Genomic DNA, 15,186 nt, shown 5'->3' on the forward strand with positions numbered 1-15,186 from the left:
GCTGGGAAATTGTCTCCGTGGTTGGACCCAGAGGGTAGTAATTGATGGAAGTCAATCATCATGGTGCCCTATGACCAGTGGGGTCCCCCAAGGCTCTGTCCTTGGACCCATAAGCTTCAACATCTTCATTAACGATGTGGACATTGGAGTCAGGAGCAGACTGGCCACGTTCGCCAATGACACCAAACTTTGGGGCAAAGCATCCACACCTGAAGACAGGAGAGCAATCCAGGCTGACCTGGTTAGCACTACAGATGAAAAGGACTTGGGGGTCATGACTGACCACAAGATGAACATGAGCCTTCAATGTGATGCTGCGGCTAGTAAAGCGACCAAAATGCTGGCTTGCATCCAAATGCTTCTCAAGCAAATCCTGGGACGTCATTCTCCCCTTGTACTCGGGCTCAGTGAGGCCGCAGCTGGAGTACTGCATCCAGTTTTGGGCTCCTCAATTCAAAAAGGATGGGGAGAAGCTTGAGAGAGTCCAGAGGAGAGCCACGTGCATGATCAGAGGTCAGGAAAACAGACCTTATGACAACAGGCTGAGAGCTATGGGACTCTTTAGCCTGGAAAAGCACAGGCTCAGGGGAGATCTGATGACCACGTATAAGTTTATCAGGGGTTTTCACCAGGATCTAGGGGAATGATTGTTCAGCAGAGTGCCCCAAGGGATGACAAGGTCGAACGGTTATAAACTCCAGCAAGACAGATTCAGGCTGGACATAAGGAAGAATCGCTTCACTGTCCGAGCCCCAAGGTCTGGAATAGCCTGCCACTGGAGGTGGTTCATGCATCTACATTGAACACCTTCAAGAGAAATTTGGATGCTTATCTTGCTGGGATCCTATGACCCCAGCTGACTTCCTGCCCCTGGGGCGGGGGGCTGGACTTGATGATCTTCCAAGGTCCCTTCCAGCCCTAATGTCTATGAAATCTATTGGAAAAAAAAAAAGGGGGGGGGGTTGGCAAAAGCCAGGGTATATCAAAAGCCAAGGTATTCATACAACATCAAGACAATCTCAAATTAGGAGTTACAAACTCAGGTCAGAAAGACTGAATGCAGATGTTTTACTCTGACTTGCTCCTTCTTGTGGATTCAAATCCACAGGTGCCAGTTTCAGAGATTTTTGTTGCTCTAAACTTGTTGTTTCAGAGTCTGCACAGTTGGCTCAGTAACTTATTCCACTGTGGCTAGCATTTCCCTTAATGTTCTTTCAGAGTCCAACTATTGACTTCTCATTACATGGAATTATTCCCAGAAGGAAGAAATTCAGCCCAACTGTCAGATACCAGGTAACAGGGGCAGAATAGAGGAGTATCCACCAAGAAAAAACCTGATCTAGAAACACCAAAAGGCAAACAAAGTGCCACAACGACACGATGGTGCTTTTTCAAAGTAGAATTAAGATGTACATGTGTAATTGGATGTGTAAAGTATTTGGAGCTTTTACTTTTGTATTTCCTGATCTTTTGAATTTATGTCTTAAATGAGAATCTCCCACCCTCAGTTTTCCTTTTTCACTCAGACGCAGCTGTTCTCACTCTCTAGTGGTGCAATCTGGTTTGGCAACTTTGTTTAGATACAGAAAGCCCAAATCCTGGAGCTATGCAAACATGCAGTTTTGTTTTTCCAAAGTAAGAGATTTACCAGAACAAGTCTATTAGTTTTTTTTCCCCTTTGTCTACAGTAACAGTGGAGTTGTACATCTTCACAGGAAGAAATGCAACTAAACACCAAATGGTGTTTTCCAACTGCGAACTATCAATTTGTTTAAAGAGTTGCTTTGTTTTCAAATGTGCCAATTGAAGCTGGAAATATTAGGAGGCAGCCATCTGTCTTGCAAACAGATGACATGCATGAATAAGGAGCGTGGTTTGTGCTTGCCTTCCCCCATTCCATGACATCAACTCTTTAAAAAAAAAAACAAAACCAAAAAACAAAGATTTATTAGATGTTTGAAATCCTATGCAAGGTAGGTAGCACATAAGACTTTTGACAGATGGGAGAGCAGACACAAAAGCATAGGTGTGTGCACAAGATTACATAACAAGCTTGATTAACAGTCCCCTCCTTTTCAGTCATTAAACAGGTCTGAGTTTGTGAGAATGTGATACATCTCTTCACTGGCGTTTACTGTCTCCAAAAAGCTGACAAAATAGCTTTTACCTGCTTTCCAACGCTGTTAATATCGAACTGCAATGGAACTCCTTTGGGAATCTTCTTCTCTTCAGTTTGATTCCTCTTCATTAAAAATGGGGGCATTGGAGTGCGAGCAAGTCGCGGCTTCTGGGAACTGAGAAGACAGACTGCTTTAAAATGTCACACTGAATAAAGAGGGGTTGGTCTAACGACAGGCAAGCTTTACCACATCTGACAATGTAAGATAAAAAGACCACCTCTGACAATGCTCATGTGGTCATCTAATTTATCAGTGGTACAGTTAGGATTTATTGGTGCAACATTGAGTGAAGAGTTAAGAGTCCTTGATTTTAAACAAGATGTAAGTGATACTACTACTAAGAATACCTTTTTAAAAGGGCTAGAAAAGTTCAAGAGAGGGAACATTTTCACCTCAGCCTTATTTCAAACCCCCAGTACCACTGAGGACGAGGCTAAGGACAGATACCCATTTAATCTGGGGCCGATTAGTCCGAGATTTGCCTCACATCAAAATAGGCAGAGACAGTCCTTTACATAGTAATCTTAAATGGCAGTTAGCTCAATTAGCTGCAATTGTTCTGAGGCAGTGTTAAATTTAGATACTTCACAGGGATAATAGGCTCATCCATTTGCAAGGTCTGGGATCAATTTCAAATCCAAATCAAAACTGTTGCCTGTCTTTGGCCTGAATTATGACTATTATTACAAGAGAAGACTACCAAATGAACAAGCCTGGTTGAGTTCCTCATCAAGGACAGCTATCACCAATTTACGTTTTGCTCAAAGACCCAGCACAAACATCACAACAGCAAATGTTCTACCAAATTTGCAGCATGGGGCACAGGAACACTTGCTTTAGGTTCAAATCCACTGTGATCTCTACAAAGATTCAGATACTGCCAGAGGCAGGCTGACCACAGCCTATACTACTTCTTAGGCATCTAAGTGACATCCTAGTCCACCTTCATCAAATTCCTAACTGCATTTGTTTTTTGCAGCCTGCTGTCATATTAGCCTGAAACCAAAGGAAAGAAAAAACAGCCAGGAGAAGGAGTTCCTTCCTCTCTTTTCTATTCAACAGTTTTTCGTGACTTAAGCAAGGGATCACACTTAAACACTTAGGAGGTGGAGGAGTGGTCCTTGGTTGTTCTGACTTGGAGGGGAAGGAAAATCAACCAGATCAGACAGCAAGAAAGCTGAGGATGAAAGCAAAAGTTCATCCACCTCAATTTTAAGCTGCCACAAACTTTTCAATTCAAGCTCCTAACTGAGGGGCCTCAAATGAAACCCAACACTTACCTGAACACAGGCTGAGAAACAATCAAGATCTGCCTGTAAATGCATTGTAAGATCACAGCCTAACTCCCACTCAATTCACTGGGACAAGGAGCTGTGAAGAGCCTGCAGGACTGGGTCCAAAAACATTTACTTAAAAGACTGTTCAAAATATTCTACTCACACTAGGGATGTAATGGCTCCAGGATTGTCAATAGATACAGTCAAAATTCCTCCATTTGTGGTGGAAGTTCGCCATCTAGTTTGAAAATAGAGGAATCACTTATCCAGACAGGAACTCCAGCAAACCACGTGAAATGCACTTTCCCAACAGCTTTCCAGAACACACTGGTTGGGAATAACACTACAAATCTAAACAAACTAAGCAGTCCTTTGCCTCCTCCATGTTATCTAGCTCTAGAGTTAGGGCGGATTTCTGAAAAGGCTTACTGCAGACAGGGCCAATCTGGCCTTTCCATCAAAACCAAGAGAGTGACAATCAGCAATTCAGTGGTCAGTGCTGCCTTCACATGACCTGTCTGTTCCTCCCTGTATAATGTGCAGCAACATCTTTTGTTTACCTATGAAGAGCCTGGGAAGCAGACTCTTTTCTGATCAAATGCCCAATTGCCTTCTTACAAGTCTGGCACATAATCCTTTTCCTTCTTTAAACTGTAATTGCTGGAGTAACATGCATTATGCAGTTTACCAGCTTTGAGCTTTCAAGTTAGGTAAAGTGGTGCCTACAGTGGGAGTAGACAGCAGTGCTAACTGAACATCAAATTGTTGGGAGGACTGAAGACAGAGCTTAGTTTGTAGTTCTGGAACTGGCACGAGATCCCACTCTTGCATCTTGTGCAAGAAAATGTCTCCACTTAACTTAAGAACTGCTTTAGAAGGTAAGCAGGATGGAAAACCCAGAAGCCCACAAGAGAAACCTTCACAAACAGGAGTAGAATTTAGCACCAATTAATGCATATAATGCTTTAGAACAGTGGGGTGGGGGCAACCTTTTGCACAGGTGTGCCACAAATCAGCCCCACACCTCCCCCAGTGCCACTCTGATCCTTTTCCCCATCCAATCTGCTGCTCTGCTTTCTGTTCTGTGCTCCCTGTCTGATCTGCTGCTTTCTGCTGCTGTGTTGTGCGTCCATGGCACTTGTGGCACCCGTGCTGCAGACTGGCCACTCCTGTCTTATTTTCAGATGAAGCACTTACTGACGAGTTCTCTTCGCTGGCTGATTATCTAGATGTTCTTCTGTTGGCTGCACTTGTGCCTGCACCTGGAAATACAGCAATAGATACAGGGTTTGGAGACATATCACTTCCTGAAATTGCAGTTTAAGAACACAACACCACAAGTTTCTGAACACCTTCAGCAAGGATAAAGCCTGCATCTGTATACAGCCCCTCAGAATTAAGTGGAGCTCTGCATGGGCTCAGTGTCCGACAGGACTGGGCCAAAGGAAAAAATGGAAGGAAACTTTTCCCTCTCCATTTTACATTTGCTTTGACACTTGTCAAAGCAACTGAAAGTCAAACATCAGAAATTTTAATCAACTCTAAAACTTAAAGTTAGGTATTTCTAAAGCTCACTGCTGCTCCATCCATCAAATTAAGGCAATTTCAGCAGCCGACATCAGTTTCAACCATTTACCTTCAAAATGAAATAACAAGAACTTGCCATCAACCTGAAATACTAATAGGTCTCAGAATAAGTCAGCTGCACTGGGGGTGGACAGAAACAGCAAAACAGAGCAAGATAGGAACAGGTTTTTCTCTGGAAGGCAAACACCCTGTTCCAAGCCAACCTGAAATGTTTTCTATGCCACAGTAGAAAGAAACACACCAGATGTGTTTGTTCAGTACCAACAAGAGAACTCAAATTCACTGAAATAGAGGCTGCTTTAGGAAGTCACTTCAAAATCTACATCACTGATTTTAAGTAGTATTTGTTGTACCTTCAGACCCCTCCTAAAGAGGAAAGTTGCTTGACGTGTGTCTTTCTGCTGATTCAATTTATTTCCAATCCTGGCAAAAGGGGACGGTACGTTACTCCTGTAATATTTTGAAAAGAAAAGTTACCTAAAGTTCCTGAAGATAGCCTCATTTTAGAGAAAAATCAGAACAAGACCATGAATTAAAAAGGAATCAGGGAGAAGATATCCACTTCCAAATTCATCACTAAAGACAAAAAAAGAGAAAAAAAGAAAAAAAGCTTGCAATGGTACAATGTAGGAAGTAAGCCTTTCAGTGTTGCTTATTCTGATGAGGGAGGAATAATTTTAATACACTTACATTTTGCTCCAAATCGAATTCATCTGAAGTAGGCCAAGGACTGCAGTAGGATTGTTGATTTATTTATTCAAGAGCCTGTAGATGACCATCCAGTCCTTCCTGCTATTCCCATTTAGCTTTCCTCTTAATTGTGGCTTCATTAGCAAAACTATACACATCTTTTACCAAGCGTTAACTCCTCTTAACACTACTAATTAGATAGGGGAAGGAAAATTCAAAGCAGGGAGATTAAGTGGTTTGCCAAAGTCTGCCTACATCTGTGTCTCAGTTGTATTCAAAACATAATTGCTAGCTCTCAGCTCTATGCCTCTGCAACATGTCCCAGTTCCATTTGTACTCTTCCGAGAGATTAGTGTATTGATGTATTTAAGTCAGCTAAACACATCAATATTGAGGCACAGCCAATTTGCAAGCAAAAGATAATAAATATTTAAAAAGCTAAAATTGTTCAACTGTGGTACTGTGGTCTGTCACATCTATTTCTGAAGACAGAAATGTTACCAGAACCTAAAACCTTCTAAGAACTTCTAAATTATGAACTTTCTCTCTTGAGTTAACGGAGCACTTTTAGCAGCAAAAGAGCTGTGATTCTGATATCAAAGGCTCAGATTTGTGAAAAAAGCCAAACACTTTACCTGGATTGAAAAGAAGTGAGATCAGCACTACTGTGTTAATGCAGTAAACCTTTTGAATGCTACTGCTATTCGTGTTGCTGAATTACTCTGAGATCATTGCAGGAACAACTGCCTCCTACGAAACTCACAGAGGAATAGTTTAAATCAGGAAAGGGACGAAATGATGCAACAAGAAACTGATTTCATCATGTTTGATTTCCCTGTACATGGTGATTTTCCCACCTGGAGAACTCCTCCTTCTAATGAGAAGTGCTAGTGACATTGCCTTGTTTTACTGCTGCATGAAATGGCCTGACAACTGTTTTAATAATTTCAAAAAACACTAACCATTACCTCAGTCTGCCTGTTTACAATTTCCACTAAACAGCACAGTACCAGCTTGCATCTTATTTTGCCCAAACCAGAGGGTTTTCCCCATATATGGTTCCTGGATGGACAATCCTTTACATAATCTTGCCCAAAATAGAACACAGCATTCAAAAGAATTAAGCCAGATGCCCCCAGGCTTTGCTAGTACCCTATTCTAGACAGGAACATCATCATTTACACAGGGTACCAAAAGATGAAATTTTAAGTGAGCTAGATGGCATATGGGAATCTCACCAGTTGCTACAGGCATTCATGCTTACAACACGCACATTTATTTTTACATGGTAATTTTTAAAAAAAGATAAACTGCCACTAAACCTGTTTAACATACATGGATAATTTTGGAGGAAACTAAAGGAACTTGCAGCAAGAGCAGGTCACTTGATTTGCCACTTGCAAAGTTAGAAGGATATAAGATTTCCTGTGTCGGCTATCTGCGTATAATCATTACATCTGCTCAACAAAATCAACTATGTAAGTAAGTGGAGGTAGAGAGCCAACCACAATGAAAAATGCAGTTTCTGAACAGCTTCAACAAATGAGTGTACAAATGTGTTGTTTGTAACGTTCAACCTATGCTCAACTTTCAAAATGATCAAGGCTATTAAGTACATGGGATTTTATCTAAAGATCAGATCTCTTGCTGTCCAGTCAGTGGTCCTAGAAACAGAACTCACTATCAGGTCAAAGGAAAGACTTAGAAGCAGCATCTCACCATAGCCCTCTGAGAAAAGCTCACCTCCGATTTAAATGGACAGGTCTCCTGAGAGCCGAAACTTGTTTTCTCTGCATGTCAGGCTGCCTCTGGAGGGCCGTTTTCCTTTTCAAGGCTGGGTAGTTTCGCTGTGGGGTCTTTAGAGATGAAAAGAGTTAGAAACTATTTGAATAGTTTTCCAGAGGCTTTTGTTAGGCGATGCCCTTTCCTAAATATTATTCAAAATGACTTGCTTAGATTTAAGTGCCCCATTGATTAGTTCATTGCAACACAAAACTGAACCCTGCATCAGACCTGCCTCATTACACAGATAATGCTAATATATGTATTCTTTCCTCTACCAAAAAAAGGGAGTCAAGTTTAGCTAGAACTTCCTATCCAAATCCTATAACACGTGTTTACATTTGGAAAATATACAAGTCCATTAGAAATACAGCCAACTTGGGGGTCTTCAAGAGAAGACTGGACAAGCACCTAGCTGGGGTCACTTGATCCCAGTGCTCCTTCCTGCCCAAGGCAGGGGGTCGGACTTGATGACCTACCGAGGTCCCTTCCGACCCTAACATCTATGAATCTATGAAACAGTTCTAGGACCCCGAGAGAATCCTGTTTCACCACACTTTCCCATAAGATTTCACATCACTTCCACCAATTTCCTCTAGCTTATCCTCAAATTACATATGAACACACTTCTTCTGCCCCTTAAAGCTTGTTTCTCTCCTCTTGCCCAAATCTTGTTAGAACCAAATCCAGTGTAATGCCAAGTCACTTCGATAAATTCCATGTTCCTAAACTTAACAGGTTTAAAAAAAAAAAAAAGTGCAGACATTAAGGAGTCATACTGCTGTGATGTGCATTACTCCCACCCTGATATACACTTCTGTCCTCAATTTACATTACTTCAGGTATTAGTCCAAGATGCCCTTTTGTGCCACAAAGTTTCATGTTCTGAAGCTAACTCCTGTAGTTGTAAACTGAAGATCTGAACTCAGAAATGGAGTGGGGAAAGCATGGTATTAGCTAAGTTACACTACTCTGGAATAGTGACCTGATAAAGGCCAGAACTATCGTAGCAGCAGAATTCCATTCAGAAGTGTACCCCTCCCCACCCCCCGCCAAAAAAGGGGAACTACTTATCATAACAAGATCTGCAATCCCACAGTTAAAGTTGATGTTTTTACCAGATACCCCTCTATTATATTAAGATAACTCATTTGGCTTGTATTCTCTGTCATGTTTTAAATTTAGCCCTCCCATTGTCAAGTAGGGACAAGCTATGGGAATTGTATTCCTACCTTCTCACTAAGTGGCTGTCTGTTCAAAGGACTAATTCCTTTGCGAGCACCCAGTGCTTTCCTGGCTGCCAAGCCAGTTATGACTCCATAGGGACGCTTCTTCCCAGCTATCTTCTTTCGGCGTCCCAAACGGTTTTTACCATAGCCTACAACAGAAAAAATAAGAATGAATGACCCATTTCAGAAAAAGGTACCAAAGCCTCTGGCTTTCAGCACACTGGAGGGTATGTTACTTGGCTATCACTTCGAAATTTAAAGCAGTAGTTATTGGCCTCATTTCATTTCCCATAGCATCGCATAAGTCAGTTCTTCAAGGTCAGGCCTGACCTTAAATTGAGCAAATATGGACCACACTGCTTTAGTGCACTTCATTGATCCAGTTTCAGCGTGGTTAAATTAGCTTTTACCCAGCAGAATGGACCAGAAAGTTAGTTAGAGGCAAAAGCCTTCACTTTACGTAGGTCACTTGCTCACTTTGTGAAATATTGTATGAAAATGCTTCTCTGTTGGGAATGGGTAAGGAAAGCTGAAGAATGAATAGAGCTTTTAAACTCTTCTCTCCAACTATCTATTCACCCCCTTACTCCCTCACTTCTGTAGGAACTTGGCAGCACATTGACAACCAACTCTGAAACAGGAAGGAGCTCAGCATTACTGTTTCTAGTTTCTGCAGCTGATCACGAATAGAAAAAGATTTGCTGACTCTTAGAATAAGGTAAATCGCAACAGTGCAGGAATATTGAGATGCTTGAGAACTGTTCAGAGCACAAGACAAGACTAACATGAAACAGATCAGGGTTCATTTTCAGTTAGAAGGAATCCTGAAAAGCCCTCCAGGGAAGAACATGATTTTTCAAGATCTCAGAAGTTTAGGGAAAAAAAAAAAAAATAGTATTCACCTTTACCTAAATCTAGTAATAGCAAAGGCCCACCAGGAGCTCATTTATATAAACAGGAAACCATTTATATTTGGGCTGCACATGTTTGAGGAAGCATTTAAGCTTTCCAAATACGATAAACTCTGTATGAAAACTAAGCCGGTGTCCTAAAGAGTTTAAGTTCTGGCACTTATCACACACAATATCTCACTGTTTGTGCTAAAAACATACTTGAGAAAAGAATCAAGCACTGAAGCAAGAAGCACTGTGGGGTTAAAGATAACAAACAAAAGTTGTACGAACATTTCCAGTATTTTAATTGAGATTACACTGGAATTTTCTTAGACAGCTGCTAGTCAGGTGAATTCCTGTTATATGAATACGTTCATAATCTGAGTTCCCCATTATTTATTTTAGCACCACAAATTCTGATGAGGCAACACACTTCCGGTGGTGAGATGAGCAAGAGTCCTTAACTCCTGAAGGAGTTTGGCAGCCCCTTTCTGCCAAACTCTGATCCCACATGGAATCATTGACACCAGAATCACATATGTAAGTCCAACTTATACCACGCTATTTGAAAGATATTTAACTTAAAAAGCCAGCAAGTGAACTTGCACATTTGCATTAGATACAAAAAGAGTTGCCTCTTGGCTTTAATTTAGCAGATGATGAATCATCACACAATACTCACATTAATTGGGGGTTGAACTTTCATAAGGCACGTACCTTTCTGCTGTTGGATTCCCCACCTGGTCCCCTTCATTCTGAACTGCCGAGTTCTGTTTTGCTGCAGCCCTCTCCTCATTTGTGGGGAATACTGCTTTCTCTCTTCTTTTTTATTCAATTTAATTATATCATCTGCAAACATAAAAATTATGATGCATTTTAGACTTATTTTAAAAGGGTAATAACATGATTATTTGCTGTGAGTTACACCCTGTAGTCCTCGTATGCAGGCTCCCTTAAGTATTTCTCTTGCGTTAGATATTGCTCTTGGAGAACCCACAGCTCAGCTATCCAGTGAAAAGTCAACAACTTACACAGCCCAGTGAACAGCAGTAACTTTCCTGTGCCATGTTATTGTCCTGGTATTAGAGGTGCACCGATACCTCAGTCCATATCACATTGGCACTTGTAACAGGAAAACTGACATTATCAGCAATCGGCTCTTTTTGGTTCATGTAGGTTCCTAGCCGAGATACAGGATGTCCATCTAACCCAGAAGGTGCACAGCCCCACCAGGGGAGACGCCTTGTTGGATTTAGTCCTGGTCACGGGCAATGACCTGTTGAGGGGTCTGTGGATGCTTGACCACCTGGGCAACAGTGATCATCTCCTCCTAGACTTCACCATCCAGCACAAGGTGGCAAAGGCCTGCAGCAAGGCAGCAGCCCTGGACTTCAGGAGGCCGGACTTCAATGAACTAAGGAGAATAGCTGGGGAGGCACTGAGGTCCCAGAGGGGAGGGGAGTCGGGTGTCCAAGAAAAGTGGTCATTCCTTAAGGAGACGATCCTCCAAGGCCAAAGGGAGGTAATCCCAAGACGGATCAAAGGAGGCAAGAGGGCGCAAAAGCCCCCAAGGTTCACCAAAAGCATATGGAAACATGTCCTAGCTAAAAGGGAGGTGTACACCCAATGGAAGGGAGGGGCCATCACCAGGGAGGATTATACTAAGTTTGCTCAGGACTGCAGGGGAGCGGTCAGGAAGGCCAAAGCGGAGATGGGACTGGGACTAGCTTCCCGGATCAAGAACAAGAAGTCCCTTTTATAAATACATATGGGGTAAAAAGAAGGTACCGGGTAATGTGGGGCCTCTGTAAGACATGCTAGGAAATCTGGTCGTTGCACCAGATGACAAAGCTAACCTACTTAACAAATTTCTTTGCCTCCATTTTTCTGAGCAGGGACCAGATCAACCCCCCCACCCCCCATGGGGACTCCGATAGGTCCCAGGGGAGGCGCACCCAGGCCTAGGGTCAGTGAAGACCTAGTCAGGGAACGTCTGGAGGCATCCCTGCCTTACCCCCACTTCAATCTTAATCTTTTCCCCCCAAGTGTCCTTTCAGCAGCACCCTGCTGAATGCCCCTCGATATGTGTTCCTCACCCATCCTACGTACCTTTTTGGGAACCCCATCTTTTCCAAAACCGTGAACAAATACCCATGTCTAACCCTATCGTATGCCTTCTCCAATGGGATCATTGTACATCAGTGATCATTGCACAGCAACTAGATGGCTTGGCACCGAACTGTACACAAGGGCACTTCAAGAGAGATGTGGACAACATGGAGAGGGTCCAGAGGAAGCCACTTGCATGATCAGGGGGCACCAGGGCAGGCCCTATGAGGAGAGGCGATGGGACCTGAACCTGTTCAGCCTCCACAAGAGAAGGCTGAGGGGGATCTAGTGAGTGGCCTGTTACAAACTAGTCAGGGGGGATCAGCAGGCATTGGGGGGGAGTCCCTGTTCCCCCGAGCACTGCCAGGAGTGACCAGGAATAACAGTCACAAGCTGGCAGAGGAGAGATTTAGGCTAGATAATCAGGAGGTGCGACTTCATGGTCAGGGCGGCTAGGATTTGGAACCAACTTCAAAGCAAAGTGGTGCTGGCTCCTACCCTGGGGGGCTTTAAGAAGAGGCTAGACGTACACCTTGCTGGGGTCGTTTGACCCCAGTACTCTTTCCTGCCATGGCAGGGGGTCGGACTTGATGATCAACCCTACTTCTATGATTCTATGATCTGCTCGGGTCCCTTCCTACCCTACCAACTATGAAACTATGGCTGATGCTGCCCATAATGTCGCTGATAAATGTTGTGTGCTTGGGTGCAGCTGCAGCATGCATGCAGCCAAGAGTGCAGTCTGGTAGCATGGAAGGCAGCATCTAGCTGGTAAGTCTGGGGTGGAGAAAAGAGGGGCAGATTAAGGCTCCCCACGGTGAAGGAGGGACAACTCCCACTGTTGCATGCACCCCTAGGGAGGCATGGGGAATTATGTGCCCCCCAGATCAATGTACGGGGCAAGGGCAGGCTGAGGCCAGGGGCAGTGCTGGGCTCTTCCCAGAGTGGGTGCTGGGCCGAGGCTGCTCTTGGGGCAGGTGGCGGTGGCGCTGGCCCCAGCCTCACTCCCTCCATCATCATGGGAGCCTCTATCTGTCGCCCCACATCCTTTCCCTCCCCACCCCACCCCCAACAGATTTACCAGCTGGAAGCTTCTCTCTAAGCTGCCAGGCTGCATGTCGGCAATCAGATTGGTATTGGCTGATATGGCTTGTTAATAAATCGGGCATTGGTATCAGCCCAAAAAATCTTTATCTGTGCACTCCTACCTGGTATACTTCACCTCAGTTATCAATAGGCATATGGTAATGCTTATTCAGAGCTGTACATGAAACCATGCTCAAAAGACTTTTGCTTTACAACACCATTATTATTCTCCTGGAGGTATGACTACTTTAAACTGCAGCTTCATCAAGCACATCAAGTTTCTATTACAATACAAAAAGCTTTATCCTTAAACAATAAGACAGCCTCATGTGCCATGCTGCAAATATTTCTGTGCTACAGACAGGTTTCTTTGTGGAGTGCATTAAATGTCTATATAGCAGTCATGTGGCAATTTGTGGCAGCTATTAAAAGAGCAGCTTCTGGAGACAATTTGAGCAGCTGGAAATAGACCAACATTTTGAGGGCGATTGTACAAAGCAACCAGAAGAATCTGGCCTTCCAAGAAATCTGTTTCAAATGAAGTGTCTGAGAACATAACACAGTTAATGTACAAAGCCCGGAAATACCAGTTAAGGTTTTAGAAACACTGGCTCTATAATATTACAGATTTTGACTACATTAACAGCACACATTTTATAACATAGCGTTGTAACCACATATTTAACCAGGAGAGACAGTAGTAATATGACATGCAGCATACCCTGCTTGTGTGTGTACCACATACGTGTATAATTCACTATAACGTAATACCAATCCCAGTTTCTTGTTAACTCACCAGCTGTGACAAACAGCATAAATGCAGGTAGAGTACATACACCACTAATGTGCACAGCATCTTTCAGCTCTGCTTTGTAAGTTGGTTGCATTATAGTTTACTGTGAACTAACTAGAATAGCAGCTATTTCGTAACTAGTTATGCTTCCTTAAGCTGGGCTAGAAACAGTGAAGGGGAAGGACTCTTAAAGGTTTGGGGAAAGAAGAAGGACAGAAACATGAGTTATTTCCCCACATGTTCCAGGGCTGCCACAAGAAGCTCAGAAGCGATTAGTAGCTTTGGAAATGTTGGATACTAGACAGTACCGGGGGACCATAGGAATGACAACTTGGTAAGCAATGTTAGTTAAGTACACCCATGGTCAGCAGATCATCTTGTTCTACACTTTTCGTTAACCTTATTCTCCAAACAGGAAAACCACCCAAGAACCTTAGATCTGTTTTAAAAACAGATGTTTCACCCTACAGTACTTGAGGTGCTGGCCACCTGAATCTCAAAATTATTAGCAAGTATCTTTGAGAACTTGTGGAAGATAGAAAAGGTCCCACAGGACTGGAGAAAAGCAAACATTATCCCAACTTTTCTAAAGGAGAATTCAGGAAATTATAGAACAGTCAGCCTAACTTCTACCCCTGGAAAGGTAAATTACCAATGTAAGCATTTAGAAGATAACGACACAATAAAAACAGCCGAGATGGGCTATAAAGAACAGACCACGTTTGTAGAAATCATAGAAAAGTGAGGGTTGGAAGAGACCTCAGGGGGTCACATCTAGTCCAACCCCCTGCTCAAAGCAGGACCAGCCCCACCTACATCATCCCAGCCAAGGCTTTGTCTACCTGGGTCGTGTACACCTCCAAGGATGGAGCATCCACCACCGCTCTGGGTAACCCGTTCCAGTGTTTCACCACCCTCCACGTGAGAAAGTTTTTCCTAATATCCAGCCTCAACTTCCCTTGCTACAACTTGAGCCCATTGCTCCTTGTCCTGTCATCTGCCCCCACTGAGAACCAGCTCCATCCTCTTTGCAGCCCCCCTGCAGGAGTTGAAGGCTGCTATTCATCCCCACCTAACGCCATGTGGTGAGCTGAGTGGATAAGGGGGAAACAAGAGATATGCTCATATTTCAACACTGTAACATAATATATACTCATAAACTAATGAAACACTGGTTTAAATGAAAGCCCAACAATGTGGGTATACGACTTTATTTTAAAGTCACTCTCAAAGACTGGCAATCAATGGTCAAGCTAAGAGGACATTTGAAATGAGGTCCCAGAGAGGTCTGTTGTAGATCTGGCTCTATCCAGCATAGTTTCATAGTTTCTAGGGTCGGAAGGGACCCGAGTAGATCATCTAGTCTGACCCCCTGGGGCAGGAAAGAGTACTGGGGTCAAACTACCCCACCAAGGTGTTCATGTAACCTCCTCTTAAACACCCACAGGGTAGGAGCCAGCACCACTTCTTTTGGAAGTTGGTTCCAGCTCCTGGGCGCCCTGACTGTGAAGTCGCGCCTCCTGATATCTAGCCTAAATCTGCCCTCTGCCAGCTTGTGAC

General features: G+C 43.4%; 1 protein-coding gene across 1 annotated transcript in view; it reads right to left on the minus strand.

Moving 5' to 3' along the window:
* FYTTD1 (forty-two-three domain containing 1) overlaps positions 1 to 15,186 on the minus strand; it is a 23,014-nt gene that overhangs the window by 2,774 nt on the left and 5,054 nt on the right. Inside the window, exons 2-8 of the mRNA XM_019532876.1 lie at positions 10,356 to 10,487; positions 8,749 to 8,894; positions 7,478 to 7,590; positions 5,398 to 5,494; positions 4,655 to 4,719; positions 3,621 to 3,695; positions 2,168 to 2,294 (exon numbers count right to left, since the gene is read on the minus strand). Coding sequence (XP_019388421.1) covers positions 2,168 to 2,294; positions 3,621 to 3,695; positions 4,655 to 4,719; positions 5,398 to 5,494; positions 7,478 to 7,590; positions 8,749 to 8,894; positions 10,356 to 10,487 — 755 coding nt within the window. The remainder of the gene's footprint in view (positions 1 to 2,167; positions 2,295 to 3,620; positions 3,696 to 4,654; positions 4,720 to 5,397; positions 5,495 to 7,477; positions 7,591 to 8,748; positions 8,895 to 10,355; positions 10,488 to 15,186) is intronic.

This window comes from Crocodylus porosus, unplaced genomic scaffold (assembly GCF_001723895.1).
Source record: "Crocodylus porosus isolate Cpor-Errol unplaced genomic scaffold, CroPor_comp1, whole genome shotgun sequence".
Classification (NCBI taxonomy): domain Eukaryota; kingdom Metazoa; phylum Chordata; order Crocodylia; family Crocodylidae; genus Crocodylus; species Crocodylus porosus.